This window comes from Ahaetulla prasina, chromosome 3 (genome assembly GCF_028640845.1).
Source record: "Ahaetulla prasina isolate Xishuangbanna chromosome 3, ASM2864084v1, whole genome shotgun sequence".
NCBI lineage: Eukaryota > Metazoa > Chordata > Lepidosauria > Squamata > Colubridae > Ahaetulla > Ahaetulla prasina.
Genome location: NC_080541.1, coordinates 683,290 through 705,172, shown reverse-complemented (window position 1 = coordinate 705,172; position 21,883 = coordinate 683,290). Strand labels below are relative to the sequence as shown.

General features: G+C 50.5%; 2 protein-coding genes across 7 annotated transcripts in view; one reads left to right on the top strand and one right to left on the bottom strand.

Annotated features, from left to right (window-relative positions):
• Nucleotides 1-13,355, bottom strand: part of GRINA (glutamate ionotropic receptor NMDA type subunit associated protein 1) — a 32,917-nt gene extending 19,562 nt beyond the window's left edge. The window contains exons 1-2 of the mRNA XM_058179120.1: nt 13,234-13,355; nt 12,676-12,819 (exon numbers count right to left, since the gene is read on the bottom strand). The gene's annotated coding sequence lies outside the window, so the exon portion shown is untranslated. The remainder of the gene's footprint in view (nt 1-12,675; nt 12,820-13,233) is intronic.
• A 118-nt stretch (nt 13,356-13,473) lies between these two features.
• PARP10 (poly(ADP-ribose) polymerase family member 10) lies at nt 13,474-21,668 on the top strand. Of its 6 annotated transcripts, none has more exons than XM_058179055.1 (10): nt 13,476-13,846; nt 14,410-14,655; nt 15,222-15,458; nt 15,548-16,392; nt 16,649-16,861; nt 16,993-17,116; nt 17,299-18,222; nt 18,371-18,504; nt 19,427-19,601; nt 20,996-21,668. In XM_058179055.1, the coding sequence occupies exons 1-10, from the start codon at nt 13,690-13,692 to the stop codon at nt 21,331-21,333; spliced, it is 3,393 nt and encodes a 1,130-aa protein (XP_058035038.1). In that variant the 5' UTR covers nt 13,476-13,689; the 3' UTR covers nt 21,334-21,668. The 6 variants fall into 6 exon arrangements, with proteins under 6 accessions (XP_058035041.1, XP_058035040.1, XP_058035038.1 ...); XM_058179054.1 differs by having other exon boundaries at nt 17,299-18,252; XM_058179058.1 differs by lacking the exon at nt 18,371-18,504 and having other exon boundaries at nt 13,474-13,846; nt 20,996-21,202.
• The last annotated feature ends 215 nt before the right edge of the window (nt 21,669-21,883 follow it).

Below are 21,883 nucleotides of genomic sequence, written 5' to 3'. Positions count from 1 at the left end.
CCAAGGGAAGGCAATCCCCCTGGGGAGATTCCTGTATAATGGGCAGGCTAGTATATAGGATATGATAGACTACAATAGTTAAGCTTGTAATGTACCCCCGTGGACCAGGTGGCTTGTGCTTGCCCCATCTTCCTGTGTGAAGAGCTCCTGTTGAGCAAGCTGGCTGTTCCCAGGAAATGAATAATTGTCTGTGCTCTAGTCCTCTGGCCTGACCCTCTTCTCTCCTGCCCTCCAAGCCCAAGGAGAGGAGGAGCCCATCCCCTTTGCTGCCAGGCAGCTCTCTGGGTGCTTGAAGAGAGCTGTCCTCTCTTCCTCCCTCTCTCTGATAAACACATCTACATTATGATTCCATGTTCAAAAACGTTTTATTGACCAGAGTATGCAACGAAACAACTTTGGCGACTACTCCTCTAGGGTATCTACTGCTCCAACACAGATCTGGAACGCAACAGCTACGATGAAAGGAGCACCGTTGGGGTGATGGGCCCCGCTTTCCTTCCCCTTCATGAAGAGCCTGGCATTCTCTTGTGGGCTCCATTTTGTTCGAATCTTTTCCAGAATTCATCCATATTTCTGGCTGTTATTGGCGGTCCCTCCAGCAAGCCATGCCCAATTCTGAATGAATTTACAGATTGTTTTATTAGATTAGATTAACAGAGTTGGAAGGGACCTTATAGGTCATAACATAACATAATAACATAATATAACATAACATAATAACAGAGTTGGAAGGGACCTTGGAGGTCTTCTAGTCCAACCCCCTGCCAAGGCAGGAAACCCTACACCATTTCAGACAAATGGCTATCCAATATTTTCTTTAAAATTTCCAGTGTTGGATCATTCACAACTTCTGCAGGCAAGTTGTTCCACTTATTGATTATTCTAAGGTCATCTAGTCCGATTCCGCCCCCCGTACACACACACACCCCGCTGAAGCAGGAGACCCTGCACCATTTCTGACAAATGACAGTCCAATCTCTTTTGAAAGCCTCCAGTGATGAAGCTCCCACAACTTCTATCCCATTGTTTGATTGTTCTCACTGTCAGAAAGTCCCTCCTTATTTCCAAGTTGAATCTCTCCTTGGTCAGTTTCCATCCATTATTCCTTGTCCCACCTTCAGGTGCTTTGGAAAATAGCTTGAACCCCTCCTCTCTGTGGCAGCCCCTCAAGTATTAAAAGATGGCTATCATGTCTCCCCTGTTCCTTTTCTTCACTAGACTAGCCATGCCCAGTTCCTGTAACTGTTCTTCATGTAAGTCTCCAGTCCCCTAATCATCCTGGTTGCTTTCCTCTGCACTTTTTCTAGAGTCTCAACATCTTTTCTATTGTGTGGTGTCCAAAACTGGATGCAGTACTCTAGGTATGGTCTTATTAGGGCTTTAAGGAGTGGTATTAGTACTAACTTGTGTTAGTTTTGGAAGACAATTTTCTTTTTTGCTTCTTAACTGCCACATATTTTAGCTGGGGAAGTTGGGAGCGGGTTGTTGTTGGAGCGGTAAAGTCATAACAACATTCCATATTCAAGGACTTTTGCCTGCATCTGATGGAGACCGACTGAAGATTATATCTTTTCACATGAGTGTGAAAAGTTGATTGGACAATGTGATGAACTTGTGGGTGTGGGGCAGGGCTGTGAATTGTCAACTGGGTGTGGAAAACCTGGAAGCTTTCAGATTCGGGTTTTCCTAGCTGTGCCAACATGACATCTCTAATAAATTGGAACTTTGAGGAGCCTCAAGCATCAAAGCTTTATTTTGTTGGGGGTGTTCCTTGGAACCCTGACATTAACCCAAATCTCCTAAATAACTAAGCAACATCCCAAAAGGAGGCCATCTTCATCAATGACTTGGACGAGGGGATAGATGGGGAACTCATCAAATTTGCAGATGACACCAAGCTGGCAGGAATAGCCAACACTCCAGAAGATAGGCTCAAGTTACAGAAAGATCTTGACAGACTTGAACATTGGGCGCTATCTAACAAAATGAAATTCAACAGTGAAAAAAGTAAGGTTCTACATTTAGGCCAAAAAAACAAAATGCACCAGTACCGTATATGTGGTACCTTGCTCAATAGTAGTACCTGTGAGAGGGATCTTGGAGTCCTAGTGGATAACCATTTAGATATGAGCCAGCAGTGTGCAGCAGCTGCTAAAAAAGCCAACACAGTTCTGGGCTGCATAAACAGGGATAGAATCAAGATCACGTGAAGTGTAATACCACTTTATAATGCCTTGGTAAGGCCACACTTGGAATATTGCATCCAGTTTTGGTCGCCACGATGTAAAAAAGATGTTGAGACTCTAGAAAGAGTGCAGAGAAGAGCAACAAAGATGATTAGGGGACTGGAGGCTAAAACATATGAAGAACGGTTGCAGGAACTGGGTATGTCTAGTTTAATGAAAAGAAGGACTAGGGGAGACATGATAGCTGTGTTCCAATATCTCAGGGGTTGCCACAAAGAAGAGGGAGTCGGGCTGTTCTCCAAAGCACCTGAGGGTAGAACAAGAAGCAATGGGTGGAAACTAATCAAGGAGAGAAGCAACCTAGAACTAAGGAGAAATTTCCTGACAGTTAGAACAATTAATAAGTGGAACGACTTGCCTGCAGAAGTTGTGAATGCTCCAACACTGGAAGTTTTTAAGAAAATGTTGGATAACCATCTGACTGAGATGGTGTAGGGTTTCCTGCCTGGGCAGGGGGTTGGACTAGAAGGCCTCCAAGGTCCCTTCCAACTCTGTTGTTATGTTATGTTATGAATGAGGTGCTGAGCCCCAGCACCAACCGGCGGAAGAGTCATGGGAGATGTTCATGGCAAGATTCGATTGTTTCCTAGAGGCGAACGACAATAACCTACTACCGGACAATAAAAAATGGGCGGTTTTCCTCACCAATTGCGGCCCGAAGGTATTCGAATGGCGTCGACTCGACTGTCTCCGAGGCTAGTCCAGCAAGTCGAGTGGTGTTGCGATATTATGCCATATGAACCCCTTTATGAAACTGTTTATAAAATTACTTATGTGCAAATATAAGCATGAGCAAGAAATTGCTTATGTGCAAAAATATCAGCATAGGTAAGTCTGGCTAATTGTTATCATGTAAGCAGAAATCTGTTTGATGCCAAGGTTACAAAGATGTTTGCCAGTAAATGTAACAACACCTATGAGATAGCCACAGAACATTCCTTCTCTGATAAGGTCAACTTCACAGAGCTTCAAAAGAAGTTTGCTCCTACACACAATTATATGAGATTTATTAGTATGTAGTCAGGATGTCTCAAGATGTATTTCTGGTTGCTGTACCACGTAGGCAAAAGCAGAGAACAAAGAACCACTTCATGGTAAAACTCCTCCCAAGAATCATGATCTTTCTCCCAAAATCATAGGCTTGTGGATGTGCTTGTAGTCACGTGTTCACGTGTTGAATATATGCTAATATGTAACCACCCCTGCTTACCTTCTGTAACCACCCTAACCCCTAATCTTAATAAAAGGGTTGTTTCGAGCTAGCTCGGGGCTCGCTCACCCCGAGGAGAATTGGACTCTGCTTATTCATTTCTCACTCCGTCTGGCGCGGGGATTGCCCAGACCCCTTCGTGGCGAGCCCGCTGGCCGCGAGAAAAGCCACAACTGGTGACCCCGACGTGATTTGATCCCCGGTCCTGGTTGTTCGCCTTGATGCCCCCGTACTTTCGCCAGTGAGGCGCTCCGCAGTCGTAAGACTTAGTAAGTATGGGGAACGGGTTGTCCAAGGGCCAGGTTACGCACCTCCAAGAACTTGGAGACCTTATTAAGGCTGCAAAAATTATTTGTATGAACCATGGCAAACCTTTACCCTCAATTTCAGCAAATGATCTAGTCAAATTATTGAAATTCATTTGGCAAAAATATCCCAGCTATCCCCCTTCAGGGGATATTACATCTAAAAAATGGAGGCGCATATTGAAATATTTAAATGACCCCCCTAAAGCCAATCATGATTTGATTGTAACTTGTCAAGTAATTGTTATTAGCCTGGAGATTTATGAAAAGGCTATCAGAGATTCGAGCGATGCCATGGCGCTCAACGCTGCATCTCCACCTCCATACGAGGATGCCTCACGCAGCAAAAATCTCTTGAGGTAAAATGTTCCAACATTGCCTCTTTAACTGAAACATCTCCACCATCTGCCCCTCCGCCTCCGCTAACTGCGGACGGGAGACTGTCTCATTCTGCTCTCGCAGCTGGACTGAAGAGAGCGATGGCAACGGGGACCTTTCCTTAGAGGATTTGCAAATGTTTCCTGTTGCCCTTATAGATGACCCGCAAAATCCTAATCAAAAATTCGAGGTCATCAACCCTTGATTTCAAAATGGTTAAAGATCTTAAAAGGGCAGTGGCAGAATATGGGATTCAGAGTCCTTATACCAGGGTTTGCTTACTTCCATGGCCAATGGTCATGAATTGATTCGGAAGATTGGAAAAATATTGCCTCTATGCTTCTTTCCTCTTCGCAATTTCTGATTTTTGAATCTGTTTGGCGGCAAGGGGTAAGAGTGGCGGTGGCCCGCGGGAACCTCCCGGCCGGCATCACCGCTGACCATCTTCTAGGGGAAGGTGCTGTTAACACCATTGCATTGCAAGCTGCTTCCCCGCACCCTGTTCCTCCACTTAATGCCATAATCTTATCTGCCTTTCTCAAAGTGGATGACCCTAAGTCATCCGTCTCCTTCTTTGCTTCTATCCGCCAGAAACCCAATGAGTTGTATTCTGATTTCATTGAAAATTCTCCAACCTTTTCGTTCTTTGTTCCCTTCTTTTCTTGTGTATCATTATATGGATGACATTCTTGTCGCTGCGCCTGGGCCCCCAGGCACAGTCAAACAGCAATTGCCAAAACTCTTACACACCCTTCAGAAGGGTGGCCTTACTGTTGCCCCAGAAAAAATTCAATCCCACCCCCCTTTCTCTTATTTAGGATATACGGTTCTCAGGTCAGCGGCGGCCCCGAATGTGCCAACCCTCTACCTTTCAAACAAGCCCACTTTAGTTCAGCTACAGCAATACTTGGGGACACTGAATTGGATTCGCTCTTACACAGCTCTAACCACTGCTCAATTATCTCCACTGTTCACAGCCCTCACACAAGGCTCTCAACCATCAGACCGTATACAACTGACCGATCAACAAACGCATGCCATGCATCAAGTCAATCTAACCCTAAAACACATATGGGTAGACAGACTTGCTCCTAACATCCCATTTGGCATGCTCATTGTCAACACTGTAATGCTCCCTACTGGGGCATTAGTTCAAAAGGAGGAGAAACTTCTAATCCTAGAATGGTTTCATCTTCCTCACACTTCTCGCACTTCTTTAACTTCAAAGCCTACACAATTAGCGCAGCTCATTACAAAGATTAGATCTAGGAGTAAACTCCTCGCTGGAATAGAACCATCTATTTTATATGTTCCTTTTTCTTTGTCTATTTGGGAATCTTTGTTGTCTGTTTCTGATGAATTGCAATTTGCACTTGCCGAATGGCCAGGAAAAGTCTCCTGCCATCCGCCCCCAGACCCACGACTGCTACTTCTAAGAACCATTCCTTTTTCCTGGAATTCCCCCTTTTCTCCCCAACCACTACCTAATGCCCTCACTGTCTTTGCTGACGGCAGCAAGTCTTATGGTGCCTGTGCTTGGCAGAAAGGTGGTCAGTGGTACACTAAAATTACTCCTCCTCAAAAATCTGCCCAGAGAGCAGAACTCTTTGCTTCTATATTGGCTTTTCAAAACTTTTCTGATGAACCTTTCAATCTCATCTTAGACAGTCTATATGTCACTCAAATTATTAGCTCTCTCTATGAGTCATATCTGGCTCCCTCCCTCGATGCAGAACTGCTATCTTTGTTTCTCAAACTACAAACACTCATTTCTGCTCGACATCTTCCTTTTCATGTTTCACACATTCGAAGCCACCAGCCTCTGCCTGGAATACTTCTAAAAGGCAATAATGTGGCCGATGCTGCAGCTGCCGCTGCCTCTGTTAGTACTTCACTATCTGTTCTGTCTCTCTCTCCCCAATCTCCCTGGGAGAGTCACGCTTATTTTCATCAAAATAAAAAGGCGCTCATGAAACAATTTGGTTTAACGGTTGCTGAGGCATCTGCTATAATACATCAATGCCCTACCTGCAGCCGCCAAGGTAACTCTCTTCCGATGGGGTCAACCCCAGAGGAACAGTGGCCTGTCTACTTTGGCAAATGGATGTTACTCAATATCCATCCTTTGCTCCATGGAAATTCTTACATGTATCAGTGGATACCTTCTCAGGCTTCATCATGGCCACCCCACAAAGGGGAGAAGCCACTAAACATGTAATCAATCATTGTATTCGGACCTTTGCATCGCTGGGATGCCCCAAAGAACTAAAAACAGATAATGGTCCCGCCTACACCAGTGCTGCATTTGCAGACTTCATGGACGGTGGAACATTACTCACAAATTGAATTCCATACAACAGCCAAGGTCAAGCTCTGGTAGAACGCGCCAACCAGACATTAAAACAGCCCTTGACCGATACACCAAACAACAGGGGAAAATGCCCTGGCCTCCCAGCAGTGCAAGATACCTTGAATCGTTGTTTATATGTGTTGAATTTTTAAACTTAACTGGACAACCGCCGCGACCGCTGCAGAGCGACATTTTCCCTCCCATCGGCAGGCCTACCCAAACCACAGGTATACTACCGCGAATTACCTGACCTGACATGGAAAGGGCCTGCTGATCTCATCACCTGGGGTCGAGGTTACACAGCCATCCAGCTGCCGGACCGAGTGCTTTGGGTTCCAGCCAGACACACCAGACCGTATTTGGTTAAAGACGGTCCCCTTCAGCCATCCCTCAACTAGAACGAATGCTGTAGTTCCCTGTTGCCTTTCAGCTACTGGACACTGCCTCCCTTCCCCCAGAGCACCCCTCCTTTTCCCCCATGGGTGCGATAGCTCAGACTATTTTTAAAAGTTTTTTTCTCTCCCTCTCTCCTCGCTGGCTTATCTTAACTACCCCCCCTTGGTTCCTTGCAGTGCCAGGGAAAAGGGTGGGCTACGGGGGAGAACCATTCACCCCCACTCCATTTTTTTTTTCTCTCTTCTTTCTTGTCTGAGAAGGGAGGGACTATTAGGCTTTTTGGAAGCATTGCTTTTGTAAAAAGCTATGTAAAAAACTATGCAGATATATTTTCTTTTTAACCACAAAACAATTTTGATTCTAATTTTCAATCCTGAAAACACTTTTGATTTTACCTTTTAACCATGAAAACAATTTTGATTTTAATTTTTAACCCTACATACAATTTTGCTTTTGCTTTTAATTTCTAATTTTCCTTTTTCTGGAACTTTTTGAGGTTTAAACTGCCTGATTAAACCTATACATTTATAAATGTTTTCAAAGCACTGAGTTGACTCAAAATGTTTCATTTAGCTTTGTATTTTTGAAGCTGTTCACATACATCAAGAGAGTTGAAAGGGACCCTTGGAGGTCTTCTAGTCCAACCCCCTGCCCAGGCAGGAAACCCTATAGCATTTCAGACAAATGGCTATCTTCTTATCTGTTTTTTGGAAAATGCACTCAGGTTTTCCACATAAACTGACTCACCCAACAGCTTAAACCCTTATTTGCTGTTTGTATTGTTTCTTTTTCTTTTTAGCAGCACAATATGTGCCCTGTTTTAGGAACTATTTCAGAGATACGTTAGAAGGTTATAGGATGTGATAAATTAGAAGGTTACAGTATGTGAAGAGAGAGTTAAGAGGATGTTCTGATACTGGTACTGAGTAAGTTTTAATTTGTTAAGTCCAGCCATGAATTTTAAGCTTGAGGCATAATGGAGCTGAAATAAAATTATGCAAGTGTGATTTTGCAAGTTAGGAGGAGGAGTTAGAAAAGTATGAGCAAAGTAAGACAGATGGTGATTTTGCTAAGATATAATGTGGTTTGTTTTTGAAAGTTTTTGATAGCATGGTTTTGTTAGTGACCAACTTCCACACATAAATAAAAAGGGTGGGAGTTGGGTCTTTATTGATTGATTGTCTTTTTCTCTGTCTTCCACATAGTACCTTTGTTAAAAAACAAAACTGAGATTTGTATGTTTGTTGTTTCTATTTCAGTTCTACATGCAAGCTATCTATTCCCCCTTGGCCCCCTCCCTAATCCTCCAACAATGCCTTTTTTCACCCAGAAAGGGAGGAGGAGGGGACCCTTTCTCATGTCTTTTAAACATGTAACGATCAAAAGACTTTTTAAGACAGTTTGGTTTTTTCTTGTTTTATGTATTCATGTAAGGATTTGTATTTTGAGATTTCTGTCAGCAGCGAACATCCACATCAACGGTGAGACCTTGAGGCCCTGGTCGACATATCCGTCCCTACCATCAAAAGATTGATGGCAACTGACTCTTTTCTTCCTACAAGAGACATTTATCGCTCCTTTGGCCTTTTCTTTCTCCAAGAAGGTGGATTGTGTGTGGTTTTAAAGGAAGAATGCTGCTTCTATACTGACCATCTGACATTGTAAAATGTCAATGAAAAATGTCAAAGAAAAAACTAAGGGACTTAACTTTGATATGATTTACAAGCTATTATAGTTGTAGTTGGTATAATTGCATTAGGATGTATAATTTACCTTGTATTCTACCTATTTTTGTTAGAACAATTTCTAAAAGTTTATCTTTACTGGCTATTGAAGAACTCGAAGATGATTACACCCAAACTGCACCTAACAATTCCTGCCTGGTTGACGAAAAAGAAATAGACAAGGATAGTATGGCTAATATCTGTGTTTACACCAACATGAAACCGACTGATTGTCTGGTCCTAAAAAATAAAAACAGAGGAGATGTTGCGATATTATGCCATATGAACCCCTTTATGAAACTGTTTATAAAATTACTTATGTGCAAATATAAGCATGAGCAAGAAATTGCTTATGTGCAAAAATATCAGCATAGGTAAGTCTGGCTAATTGTTATCATGTAAGCAGAAATCTGTTTGATGCCAAGGTTACAAAGATGTTTGCCAGTAAATGTAACAACACCTATGAGATAGCCACAGAACATTCCTTCTCTGATAAGGTCAACTTCACAGAGCTTCAAAAGAAGTTTGCTCCTACACACAATTATATGAGATTTATTAGTATGTAGTCAGGATGTCTCAAGATGTATTTCTGTTTGCTGTACCACGTAGGCAAAAGCAGAGAACAAAGAACCACTTCATGGTAAAACTCCTCCCAAGAATCATGATCTTTCTCCCAAAATCATAGGCTTGTGGATGTGCTTGTAGTCACGTGTTCACGTGTTGAATATATGCTAATATGTAACCACCCCTGCTTACCTTCTGTAACCCACCCCTAACCCCTAATCTTAATAAAAGGGTTGTTTCGAGCTAGCTCGGGGCTCGCTCACCCCGAGGAGAATTGGACTCTGCTTATTCATTTCTCACTCCGTCTGGCGCGGGGATTGCCCAGACCCTTTCGTGGCGAGCCCGCTGGCCGCGAGAAAAGCCACAGAGTGGACCATCCTGAAAGACACACTTTGAGCTCACTATGCACCGACCCCCTCGAAATTCACCCAGCACTACGAATTCCACCAGCGTTTCCAGCTAGAGGGGGAATCTATCACCGAATTTATCGCCTCGTTCGGCAAGCCGCCTCCATGGGCGATTATGGGACTTTCCTAGACAAAGCCTTGCTGGAATAATTCCTTTGCAGCATACGGGATGTCCAGCTAAAACAACTACTACTGGCTAAACACAACCTCTCATTACAAACCGCAATTGATGAAGCTAAGGGGTACGAGCTATCCAACCGAGCAGCCACCAATATGCAACAGCCAGAGGCAAGTAAGGCTCCAGCAGCATACTGAGCGGCCCCGGTCCATTACGAGTCCGCCCAAGCAGACTCATCAGGTACCAGCTCACTCGAAGAGGGGGAGGAAGACGAGGCAACAGCAGTTTGCCGAACAAAGCGTTCTCCCCGAAAAAACGGTTTTGCCTGTTCCAGCTGTGGGGGAGACCATCAAAGAAACAACTGCCATTTCCGTGATGCAACGTGTCGCCGCTGTGAGAAGAAAGGCCCTTTGGCTCACGTCTGCAGGGTTACGCTGCCGATTCAACCTTCCCGCCAAAGAAATCATGGAGAATGGCGGCCAGCTAGCCAGCAGACATCACCGCGCAAGCCGAGCAAAATGGCCACCACAAAAAGAGTGCAAACACAAACCCAGTCAACATCGGCAGCACCATCATGAAACCAGAAAAAAAACGTACACTATGGTCACAGTGGACGGTCAACGGATCAAGATGGAGATCGACACCGGATCGCCCATCACTATCGTATCCTGGTCCACAGTTCAAGAATTGCTGCCACATATTAAGAAAAATCACCTACAAGCCCAATACCTGTGAGTCCGCGATTTCCAAGGCAACAAAGTACCTGTGGAAGGCATGGCCACCGTAAACATAGTTTACGGGCAACACAAAGAGAAACTGCCAATCACCATCGTGCAAGGAAACTTCCCAAGCCTCATGGGTTGGGATTGGATCTGCCCCCTAGGGATTGGTTTATATGGAGTGCTAGAGATCCAAGCTGACTGCCAATACAGGAAGGACAATCTTCTTCGCGAATTCCAAGACGTTTTCACCGGAACCTTGGGCAAGTACGTGGGAACCCCTATTTCCTTCAACCTAGACCCGGGGGTAGCACCCATTAGACTCAAAGCAAGGAGGGTTCCCTTCGCACTTAAGCCAAAAATAGATAACTAACTGGATAAGTTAGTCCAGCAGGGAATCCTCGTTCCCATCGACCATGCTCGATGGGAAACCCCTATAGTAACCCCCATCAAGTCAGATGGGTCTGGCCGCATCTGCACGGACTACAAGGCAACCCTAAATAGAGCCCTACAAAAGAGCGCCTATCCAGTACCGGTAGTGTAACATTTGTTGCACTCGTTGGGTCCAGGGAAAATTTTCGCAAAACTTGACCTAGCCCAGGCTTACCAGCAGTTGACAATGCCACAGCAGAAGCACAAACAATAGTGACCCATAGAGGAGCATTCAAATATTGATTTGAATATTGATATATTATATTAATATGGGATTGAAAGAGAGCTCCACTTCCCAACCTCAAATTCCTGATAATCCTAATGAAGATTTATTTAGGATACCAAAACCTGAACAAGAATTTATTCCTTGCCCGACCTTGTTTACAGAGATAGTACAAAAACCATGGGTTCAGCCCCGCTCCCTGGCGGTCCCTAGTGGTCAAGATAAAAAATTGTATTGCTCTGATCCTGCTCTTGATCAGCTTCTCCAATTACCTTCAGTAGATACTCCAGTGGCTGGACTAACTCCCTCCTCGGTTATATCTGGTGATGTTAGCAAAGGGCTGAGGGCGGACAATAAGAAAGCTGAGATGGTCTTTCGGAAGACTCATCAAGCGGCTGCTTGGGCCATCAAGGCTGCTACATCGATCTCATTTTTTAATAGAGCGTCTTTGGTTTGGTTACGTCAATTGCAGGAACGTATACCACCTGAGAATGCACGAGTTCACCAAGATAACAACAAGTTGGTGGCAGCTATGGAATATTCTGCAGACGCTTCCTTAGATGCGGCAAGTTTGCAGCTCCTTTAGATCTGTTCAGTTTTATTTTTTTATGATCAAAGATCAGATAATAATCAAAATCACAGCACAGAAAAACAAAGAAAACATGCCATGGTCCACCTAGGAAAGAGCACAATAACACATATTGTAGGAATTTAGCACCCGCCCCCCTCCTAGAAGAATGAAATATTTTAGAAAATATTTAAAAAGGCAGAATATATTTCCCTGGATGAGAAATGGAGAAACATGTTTTATTTAATCGTATTTATTTAATCGTATTTATTTAAATAAATAAATAAATAAATAAATAAAGTTTTAAAGACAAAGCAGCTTCCTGACTCCCCCCCCCCACCTTTGTCAATGGGCCATTAAAAGCCTCAGCTAAGCTCACTCATTCTCCCCACCTTTCTCAATGGGCCATCATCATCTGCAACATAATAGAACCCATCTAGAACAGAAACTCACCACATGGCACCTGGGAAGATTACATCAGCCAGCAAGGCTAGCTAAGACCCCCACCCACTGGGAGTCTGACAACCAATCAGGATACTCTTCCTGTGCCCCAGAAAGTTCAAAGCTCAGAAAAAGCATAAAGCCAGGGAGCAGACAGGATCTCAGCCCTTTTCTGTTCAGGAACTCAAGCCATGTGATCCTGACCACCATTAAACCATCTTTCCAAGCAGCCTCCATGTTTCCAGTGTCTTTGTCCCCACTTGGAACTGAACCCAGATGGATATTTCTTCCAACAATATAAACTAAAAAGTAAGGATATTAGATCAACAAAGCCAATAGTCACAACATTTTCCCTGCAACTGCCTTGTAATTGCAGTTGTATAGTGTGGACTGCACTCATTACGACAGACATATGATAAAAGAAGTTTTATACTAAAAATCCATCTCCCTGGGAACTCAGGTGCTGAGTCAAATTCTCAAATCTCTCTATAAAAATTGCAGTAGAGGAATCCACACTAGGCAATTAATTTCAGCCCTGCCAGCATCTCAGGAGCTTTTATGTACACCTGGAATATAGGAAGATGGAGCCCCTACCTGAAAGGGTCGAGGGGGAGATGTGCTAAGGCGGGCTTGAAAGCAATCTTCCCTCACACTGGAGGACCTGAAGGTGCTCGGCTGTTCTGCAGATTTCCCTGTTCCTGAAGCCCAAGAAGCTCTTCCTCCTCCAGCCTTCTGGCCCTACCAACGGCAGCAGAAAGAAGGAAACCTTTGGTTAATCCCGGGAATGTATTTTGCTTTCCCCAGTGAGGACCAGTCACTTGCCAGGCCATTTCTGCATTCAGCCCTGCCCGGCCTCCCGCCTGGGGAGGCTCTGAGCGGCAGAGGACAGAGCTCAGAGGGGTTCTCGGAAGCGCTCAGCCGCCCCTCATCTCTGGACCAGGCTGGGAAAGCTCCAGGGGCTCCCTGCTGAAGGGCCGGGGGGGGGGGCGATAGGGCGTCCCAAGGTCTTCTCCCCCTCCCTTCCCCACTACCCAACCCTGAGGTTCCCGCCTCTTCCTCCAGACATCCCACGCCACGCGTGCCCCTGCTGATCCCATTTTGGGGGGCGCAGGTGCCTCGCTCGCCAGCCCAGATCCACAGCCCAGCCTCCACCTGAGGGACCCGCTCCCGCCTCCAGGCAACGGGTACAGCAGCGCCCCCCCCCCCGAGAAGTCGAGTCGGGGATATTGGTAAGACTCGACTTCTCCACATCGGGGCGGGGTTTCGTGGCCGAGGGGCGGGGCATCGGGGGGGGACTCCCAGACGCAGCGGTGCTGGGAATTGTAGTTCGTTCCGTAGCCTGATGAAGAAGCAAGTAGCCCCTCCCTTGGGAAAGCTCACTTGTCGCAAAGGGCTGTGGGGGTTGGAGTCCAGCGGCACACCTGGGCGCGGTCCGACGGCTGCCTGCAGGGGCGGAGACGGGCGGGGCGAGAGGAAGGCAGCTGCGGCGCCGCCCCTTTTTGCTCGCGGGCCCTTTCGCTTTCGTTTCCCGCGGCGCTCCAGCTGTTGGCGTAGGTGTCTCCGCCCTCCCGGGCTGCCTCCCTCCTGGCGGACTTGCGGGTTTCTCCGATGGCGGCTGCCGTGGCGGTGCTCGAGGTCCCCTCGGACGTGGCCGATGAACTGCTGGTGTTTTACTTCGAGAACCGTCGGCGCTCGGGCGGCGGGCCGGTGCAGAGCTGGCGGCGGAGGGGCGGCCGCGCCATTCTAACTTTTGAGCGCCCCGAAGGTGAGGGCCACGGCTGGAGGGAGGTTGGGGACAGGCCGGCGGGGAGAAAGGCCTTCCGGCCCGGGGGCTCTGCCGGAGGCGGAGGCCTGCAGCCCCAAGGCTTGCCCCCATTCCACCCGGCCTTTCACGAAACGGCTGCCCTCTTGCTTTCCCCGTCCAGTTTTTTGGAGTCACACAATATGTGCGCTTGTGCTGTACACTAAGGCACCGAGGCTACACGTTGACCCTAGTTTTGCTTAGCAGGAGTTACAAAAGCAGCAGATACGTTGGCCTACAGATTCCATGTGTTCTATGACTGAGGAGGTTGGGGATGATGGAAGGCATAGTCCCTTGTGCAAGTGACCCAGATGGCTATGGGGCTGAGGTCTTTAATGCTCCAGCTTTGCCCCTGACAGGTTCCCCCAAACAGCTGGCTGGGCCCTTCTGGGACTTGGCTTTTGAGGGGTTTGAGGCCCTGGTGGGGAGGGTGTGTGTGGCTGGGTCTGTCCCTGGTAGCGGCTTGGCTGGCCTCTGGGGGGAGGACCTTTCTTCTGGAGATCACCTGCTGGTCTCCTCCCTCGCAGATGCCCAGAGGGTCCTCTCCAGAACTGACCATGCCCTGCAAGGGGTGCACCTGACGGTCCAGCCCGCTGCTCCTCGGGATTATGGGAAAGTGGTCCTCCAGGGCTTGAACCCCCAAAGCAGCCTGGAGCTGGTGGAGCTGTATGTGGAGCACATACTGGATTGCGAGAGGAACGCTTACTCCATCCACCGCAGCCCTGCCGGGGACCAGGCACTGGTGGAGCTGCAGGCGGCGATCAGCCACCCAGGTACTTGCAGAGATCTCCTCTTCCCTTCGAAACTCAGCCAGCTGTGCTTCCTTAGGCTCCCTCCCAGAGGAGCACCTGAGGAGCCTTCCTGCCCTCCAAGCGTGGTTGCCACCGGGTGCCTCGAGCCTCTTCTCTGCACCTGCCCCCTTATTCTGCCGCCTCCCAATGCCAGGAGGGGCAGATACCCCAAGGACAGAGAAAGCACTGCCTTGCAAATGTTGCAGTCCTGCACTGAGGTACATCAGCTAGGCTGCTGCCTTTGGCTAGCTGGGACCGTGTGCCCGCCCGGAAGGATCCTGCATTATAGGCACAGTTAGCCATCATCTGCCAGGGATTCCTGGCTTCGCTGGGTCTGGAAACCAGTCTCTGGCCTCCAGTTGTGTCATCAGTTTCCAAAGGAGGGAGGAAGGTTAGCTGACTGCCCTTTCTTGGAACCTCCAGAGAAGCTGAATGGGAGGTCTTTTCCCAGCATTCTGCCTGGGGTTGGAGGAGGCATAACGGAAGGTAGTTCTTATGGCAAAGTCTTCATTGGCTGCCTTGACTTAGTTCCTCGGCTTTCCTGGCAGAGTTCTTGGCGCTGGCGGATCGTGTGCAAAGCCGGATGCTGGACGGGGCCAGCTTAGTGCTGGATTGGGTGGAGCAGACAGACAGCATCCTGGTTCAGAGTCATCATGGCAGCCAGCTGCAGCCAGAGGTGCTGACCCTCTACTTTGAGAGCAGGCGGAGTGGCGGGGGCCGTGTGCAGTCAGTGCGGCTTCTCCCGGGAGGCATGTTGGCTGTGGTCTCCTTTCAGGACCGCACAGGTGAGGGCTGTTCGAGACGCGTCGCCTGGCTCCACTTCCAAGAGGAAGTGAAAAGACTCCTCTGATCCTGCTGCCTTCGTTTCCCACAGTGGTGGATCGGGTGCTGAAGCAGCCCCATCAGCTCCCAGATGGTGATCTGAAGGTCTCCCCTCACTACGACTTCCTGGAAGCCCCAGAGGCAGCGGCAGAGCTGCAGGTGGGAGGAGCTGGCATGGCCCTGTCCACCACCCTTCCTGTTGCAGAAGCAACTACAAGGCGACTGCTGCAGTCCAAGGGCATCCTGCAGGAGCTGGGGGCCTCTGCTCCCGAATGTGTGCTTCGCTGCGATGAGGCTGGGCTGCACATCTTGGGTGGGGATCCGATTCTTCGACAGCAGCTGCAGGAGTGCATCCAGGCAGCCTTGCATGCAGTGACACAGGAGCGGCTCCCTTCCTCAACCTTGGTGCTTGAGTTCCTGCAGCGGACAGATGTGCAGGAGCACCTGGCGGAACAACTTGCTGAGCACGGGGTGGGCGCCTGCTACATTCCCACTGCAGAGGAGGTGCTCATCATTGCCCTGAAGCCTTCTGTGGCTCAGCTAGCCGCTTCTCTCCTGGGCTCCTTTCTCAGCTCCATCTCCCTGCCCTTGTCCGAGCGGCAGTTGCTGGCCTTGGCATCCCCACGCTGGGCCCAAGTGCAGGCGGGACTGCGCTGCTGCTGCGTGTGTCTAGCTGAGGATGGGGAGCACCTGGAGGGCCTCACCCTGCCTGGCCTGGAGGAGGAGAATGTGGCTGAGCTGAAGCGTGGCCTGCAGGACTGCCTGCCGGATGAGATGCTGGTGACCATGGAGCCTGGCCGTCTTCACTACCTTCAGCTCCATCGCCATGAACTGCTGGCTGGCTTGGCTGATGTCACACTGCTGCCCCTGGAAGGAGCCGAGGTCACTGGCTTGCGGGTAAAAGGGGTGCAGCTGCAGGGTTCTTCCATGTCCTGCCCGCAACACACAGGGTGCCAGGCACTTGCCAGCTCTGCCCTAATTTAGTGTCCCCTCTCATGGCAGCAGACACTTGTCCTTGGGCACTGGGCTAAAGGCCCACTTCCATGGCCAGAGAAGAGGCGGGGGGGGTGTGTCAGGTCATGCTTTTGCCAATCTTTTGTCTCAAGCAAAACAAGTTAGCCTGAGAAAACTGGCACGGTGTCTTTTTGTGCAGCTGAACGGAGATTCTTGGGCGTGCCAAGCTGCGGCTGAACTCCTCCAAAGTCTGCTCTGTGCCATCCGTGTTCGGACTGTGGTGTTGCATCTGCCTGGTGTGAGCCGCTTCTTGCTGGAGGAGCGTGGCCAGGCCATCCTGCAGGGCCTGGAGAGGAGCTTCTCCTGTGCCTTCGGGCTGGAGCACCTCCAATGGCACCCCCCAGAGTCCCAGGTGCGTACCCTAGAGGAGGGGATGGGGCTCGGGATGTACAGTGTGGCCAGAGGCTGGTGTGCTGAGCTGGAGGGGAGAGAAGAGTTTGAAAAGTGGGGGCTGCCTCTGAAGGGCGTCTCCCCCCTCCCCAGCACAACTTGGAGACCTCACAGGAGCCAATTGCCCTCATGTGCCGGCGGGATTCCCTACGTGGCCTCAAACAGCAGCCGAAGAACCCAGTCGGGGTGGCCGAAGGGCAAAGCGAAGCTAACCTGGGTAATGTCTGTCCAGCTACCTGTCTCTGGAGGTGAAGGACATCAAGGGGCACCCACCATCCCCTTCCTGGTCTGAGGTTGGAGTTTGGGGTGGGATTCGAGTAGCTTCAGGGTCACCCCTTTCTGTGCAGGCCTACCTTACATTGCTGCTTCCCTGCTCACTGGGTCCCCCTCCCATTGCAGAAGAGATCAAGGGCCTGCTGGCTGCCCTCCAGCCTCCCCGGGTAGCCTTTCCTGCAGCGGAGGAAGAGGCGGCAGAGACGGCTGCAGAGCCATTGGTGGAGGTCCCCCCCGCCTTTGAGCGGCAGACCAGCTTGGCTGACCTCGACGCAATAGAAGAAGGGCCCTTGCCTGTCCCAGGCCCCATTCCAAGCCTGGCATTGGAGGAAGAAGAGGAGGAGGCACAACTGCTCCTGGCCATTCAGCAGTCCATGGACAGCGCTCGGCAGGAAGTGGAGGAGCTGGCGCGTGCCACTGAGCTCTCTCTGCGCTCCTTCGAGCAGGAGCAGCCATCCAGTCCAGATGCCGACATCCGATCTGTCATGAGGGCCTCTCTGGAGGCAGCGGCTGCAACCCGTCTACAAATCTACACCGCCTTGGAGGAGGATGCAGAGGCCGTGGTGCAGGAGCTGGAGCATGCCCTGGGCATGCACCTGCGGGAGGAAATGGTGCAGAATGAGGCCCTCTTGTCTCTGCCTGCTCTCTGCCTTGACTATCTGACCTACCTGGAGAGGAAGCATGCAGTGAACATCACGCTTGCCGGCCCCGTAGCCACTGTGTCGGGCTTCTTGGACTACCCTGTGGCCGCCACACGAGACCTCGCCCTGCTGCTGGCCCGGCTGCTGCACGTGGAAGTGGCTGAGGGCTGTGGGGATGCCCGCTGGGTCCGCTGGGAGCCCTCTGAGCAGGGCTTATCCACCCCCTATTCGGCTCAGGCCAGCGCCCTGCTGGAGCAAGCATGGTGCCGCGGCCATAAGCGCATCGAGGTGTTCTTCGACGGGCGGCCTTTTGCTGTGGACTTTGAGCGGATGGAGGAGTACGACGTTGGCAATGGCTGCACTCTACCCATTGGCCGCACTGAGCTCCAGCTGCCACTTGCTTCTCCAGGTAGATTCCCTGCGCAGAGTGCCCCACCCAGTGAGTATCTGGTGCTCCTGTTGTGGCAGCACAGGCCTCCCTGGCCATGCAGTGCCCCTGCCTGGCCTTGGGGTGGGGGGACAGGAGCTGTTTCTTCACAGCCTGTGCTTCTCTGCAGCCCTGCTAGACCCCCCAGCTGAGGGCGAAGTAAAGCTGCTTCCACTGGCTGAGGACTCCGAGGAATTTCAGAGGACCATCCAAGGCTTCTATGACACCCTGGCTGGGCTTCACGGCAAGCTCTGGATCGTCAAGGTGGCTGGTTGTCTCCATCCCCTTCAACGGAGGGGCAACCCTTGCAGGCAGCAGGGCCCGTCCTGAAGCCCTGGAGGCAGAGCAGAGACCTTTCTGGCTTTGAGGCTGGGTGGTAGGGTCTCAGCAAGGTCCAGAGGGGGAGTGGATTTGTGGGGTTCTGAGGAACAGAAAACCTAACTTGGTCAATTGGAGTTCTACCTGCTACGTTGGGATTCTTGTTGGGTTGTTCCTTTGTGCCAAACCTGGAGAGGGGCTCAGTTCTGCAGTCAAGGTTCCCTCCTCCACATCTCTCCCCTGCCATGTGTTCAGTGGGCACCCTGGCTTTGCCCCACAAATCCTCTCTGGAAGAGCCAAGCTGGGGTGGGCTGCCAAGCAGAAGCCGAGACTGCTGGCCCTTCAGAGGTGTGCCGCCTCTCTCTGCTGGTGGCTGGCCAGCCCTGCTGGGCTCCACTGGGGGAGGGATGTGAGCCAGCCCCCTCCCAGCACTCATCTGGTGGCACCCCCTTGGCCTTGCGGAGAGGCACCTCCCGGTCTCTCAACTGGGTACAGGGGTTCTCCCCCTTTCTTTGCAGTGGGCAGTGGTCTGGATAGACTCTAGGGCAGGCTCCCCGAGAGCTGGGCCAGCCCGATTCTACCACTGGCATCACTTGCTCTAAGAGCCAAATTAGATGAGGGAGGGATTTCCTCCACTGCCCCCCCCCCCGGTCTCCTCAGAGCTGTCCCTCTTTGGGGCTGGTTCAGAGCAGAGATGGTGACTTGGGTCCCCTGGGGGGGTGCTGAATGAGAAAGGGGGGTGGTGTTTGGAAGCAGCCCAGGTTTGGGGTCAAGCGGGCCCTGGTCCACTAAGCCCAGTGCAGCCAGTGGGGCAGGGAGGGAACTGGGCTGGATGTGGGTCTGATTCGTTTGCCTCCCTGCTTGGCAGCTGGAGAAGGTGATGCACCCGCTGCTCTACCAGCAGTATCAGCTGAAGAAGGCTGCCATGCAGAAGGCCTGCGGGCACCAGGCGGTGGAGCGGATCCTGTACCATGGCACAACGGAGCAGTCCAGCCACGAGATCTGCCAGCACGGCTTCAACCGCAGCTTTTGTGGCAAGAACGGTCAGTCACTGACTGCGCACAAAGGGACCCTCCTTGGCGGCTCTTAAGGGGGCATTCCCATGGGGGGTGAAGGGGGACCCTCTATGCTAGCTGTCTGACCAGTCCTGGGGATTTGTGTCCATATCCAAGAAGCACACACACACACTGTCGTGTCCCACTCCTCCGCTGACGGCTGGGTCAGGGAAATCCGAATCAGGCGTGCCTCTGCAGCTCTGCCAAAGTCCTAGCAAAGTTCTCAAGGCAGGCAGGAGACCAGGAAGTGACTTCAGCAATATAAGGTAGACTTTGCCTGACTCAGAGAATGCCAGAAAGCAGATCCTTTATATAGGCCATGAGGTGTGGCTCCATGACTCAGCACTTATCCAGGCCTGCCCCTCCCTTCCTTCTGTTGACGCCACCTATCAATTCTCCTGAAGCGAGGATCACTCCAGGCTCCAGCTGTTGGTAATTAACCTTCCTCAGGCTCACATGCTGTGGGGGAGGGGGAGGGGTCTAGTTGCTCCGTTTGCCTGGGCATGGAGCCAGGGCTGGGGGCTGGAGGCACTTCTTCCTCGGCCTGTCTGGGCATGATGCCAGGGCTGGGGCCTGGAGGCATGCCAGGACATTCCTCAGCGTTCGGAAGGAGATAAGACGGGCCCGGCTGCGGGGAAAGCGAACGAGACACAACACACACTCACCCCACAGAGAAGCTGTGCCGGATGCGAGAGGGGCTTCAGCAGCCGCATTCAAGCCCGGGGTGGGGGCAGGATAGGGACCAGCAGCAGCTGGAGAAGCTGAATTGGTGGGTGAGGGGAGGGGCTGCAAAGCTGGGTCTCTAGTGGAGAGGGGTTCTGGACACTGTGCTGCCAGAAGGAGGCTTATAGGTGGCTCTGCCAGCCTTGTGACCCAAGGGTGCCAATGCCAGCCTAAGGCAGGAGGCTCACTGAGGTGCCTAGCACCAGTCAGTGTCCAGTCTGTAATTGAGACAGAGAGTGGGCAAGATGGCGCTGAGATTGCTTTTTTGCATTTGGCCTCTTGGAGGGCCTCTTGGAGGCCGCATCAGCTGCTGGTCTGGCTTCCTCTTCACTCCCCGAAGGGGTGGGGGATGGGGCAGAGCCCTGCAGCTTCATACGTGTGAGATCCTGCGCATTATTCAGTACTAGATCTTGCATGCTGTGTTTTCTTGCACTTCAGTAATACAGCAGAATAGCTGATCCTTTGTCTTTTGTTTGAATTTTCATACCTTAATAGGTGTTAGAGATTTGTCTTACACTCTCTGTAAATGTCCGTATATTTGTTGTGGATTATTCACCATATTCCTGTCTATCTGGATGCTTTTGCATATTTTACCTACCTTTATCTTGCTGTGTGCCAGCCGTTGACTGAATAACTCCTGTCCCCTCCCACATTTCCAGCCACACACTACGGCCATGGCGTCTACTTTGCGGTCAAGGCGTGTCTTTCGGCGCGTGATCAGTACTCGCCTCGCAGCCCCGATGGCAACAAATACATCTTTGTGACCCGGACGCTGGTCGGGGACTACACAGCGGGCAACGCCAGCATGCGAGTGCCACCCCTGCGGGAAGGAGATGCCACCCTCCGGCGGTACGACAGCACAGTGGACAATCCGAGGAAGCCCTCCATCTTCGTCATCTTCAATGACACGCAGGCCTACCCCGAATACCTCATCACCTGTCGGTGGGTGGACCCGAAGGGGAGGCCTCCCCCCGTCTCGCCCTTGCCACCCTGGTGAAGGAGAGCTGGTTTTCTGCAGGAGGGCTGCTGGGCAGGCAGGGGCAGAGCTAGGGAAGGCAATGGGGCACTGGTGGGAGCAGTTTATAGGGGGCAAAGCATGGCAGTGCCCACAACAAACCTGCCTGCCCCCTCTTCCTTGAAGGTGGGCCTCAGGCCCTGGGGCAGCACCTGGAGGGCTCCCTCGCTGAGGTCCAGGCAGCCCCAGGGGCGATTGTGCCCCCCCAAGAAACACACTGGGACCTCCTGCTCTTCAAGTGCTTCCCCCCCCTTTTTTAAAAAAATAACTGGTTGTTTCCTTTAAAGCTACAGACGTTAATAAAAATAAATAAAGAACTTGTGTATCTGATTAAACAAGATTAGCTGTAAAATACTCTACCCAAAAAGAGCAGGATTTTACAATCCATCAATGTGCAAATGACTATATTCAGTATTTAAACAAGAATTTTTTTTTTTTTGGTTTACATTTATACCCCGCCCTTCTCCGAAGACTCAGGGCGGCTTACAATGTATATAGTCTCATTCTATTTGTATATTTTTTACAAAGTCAA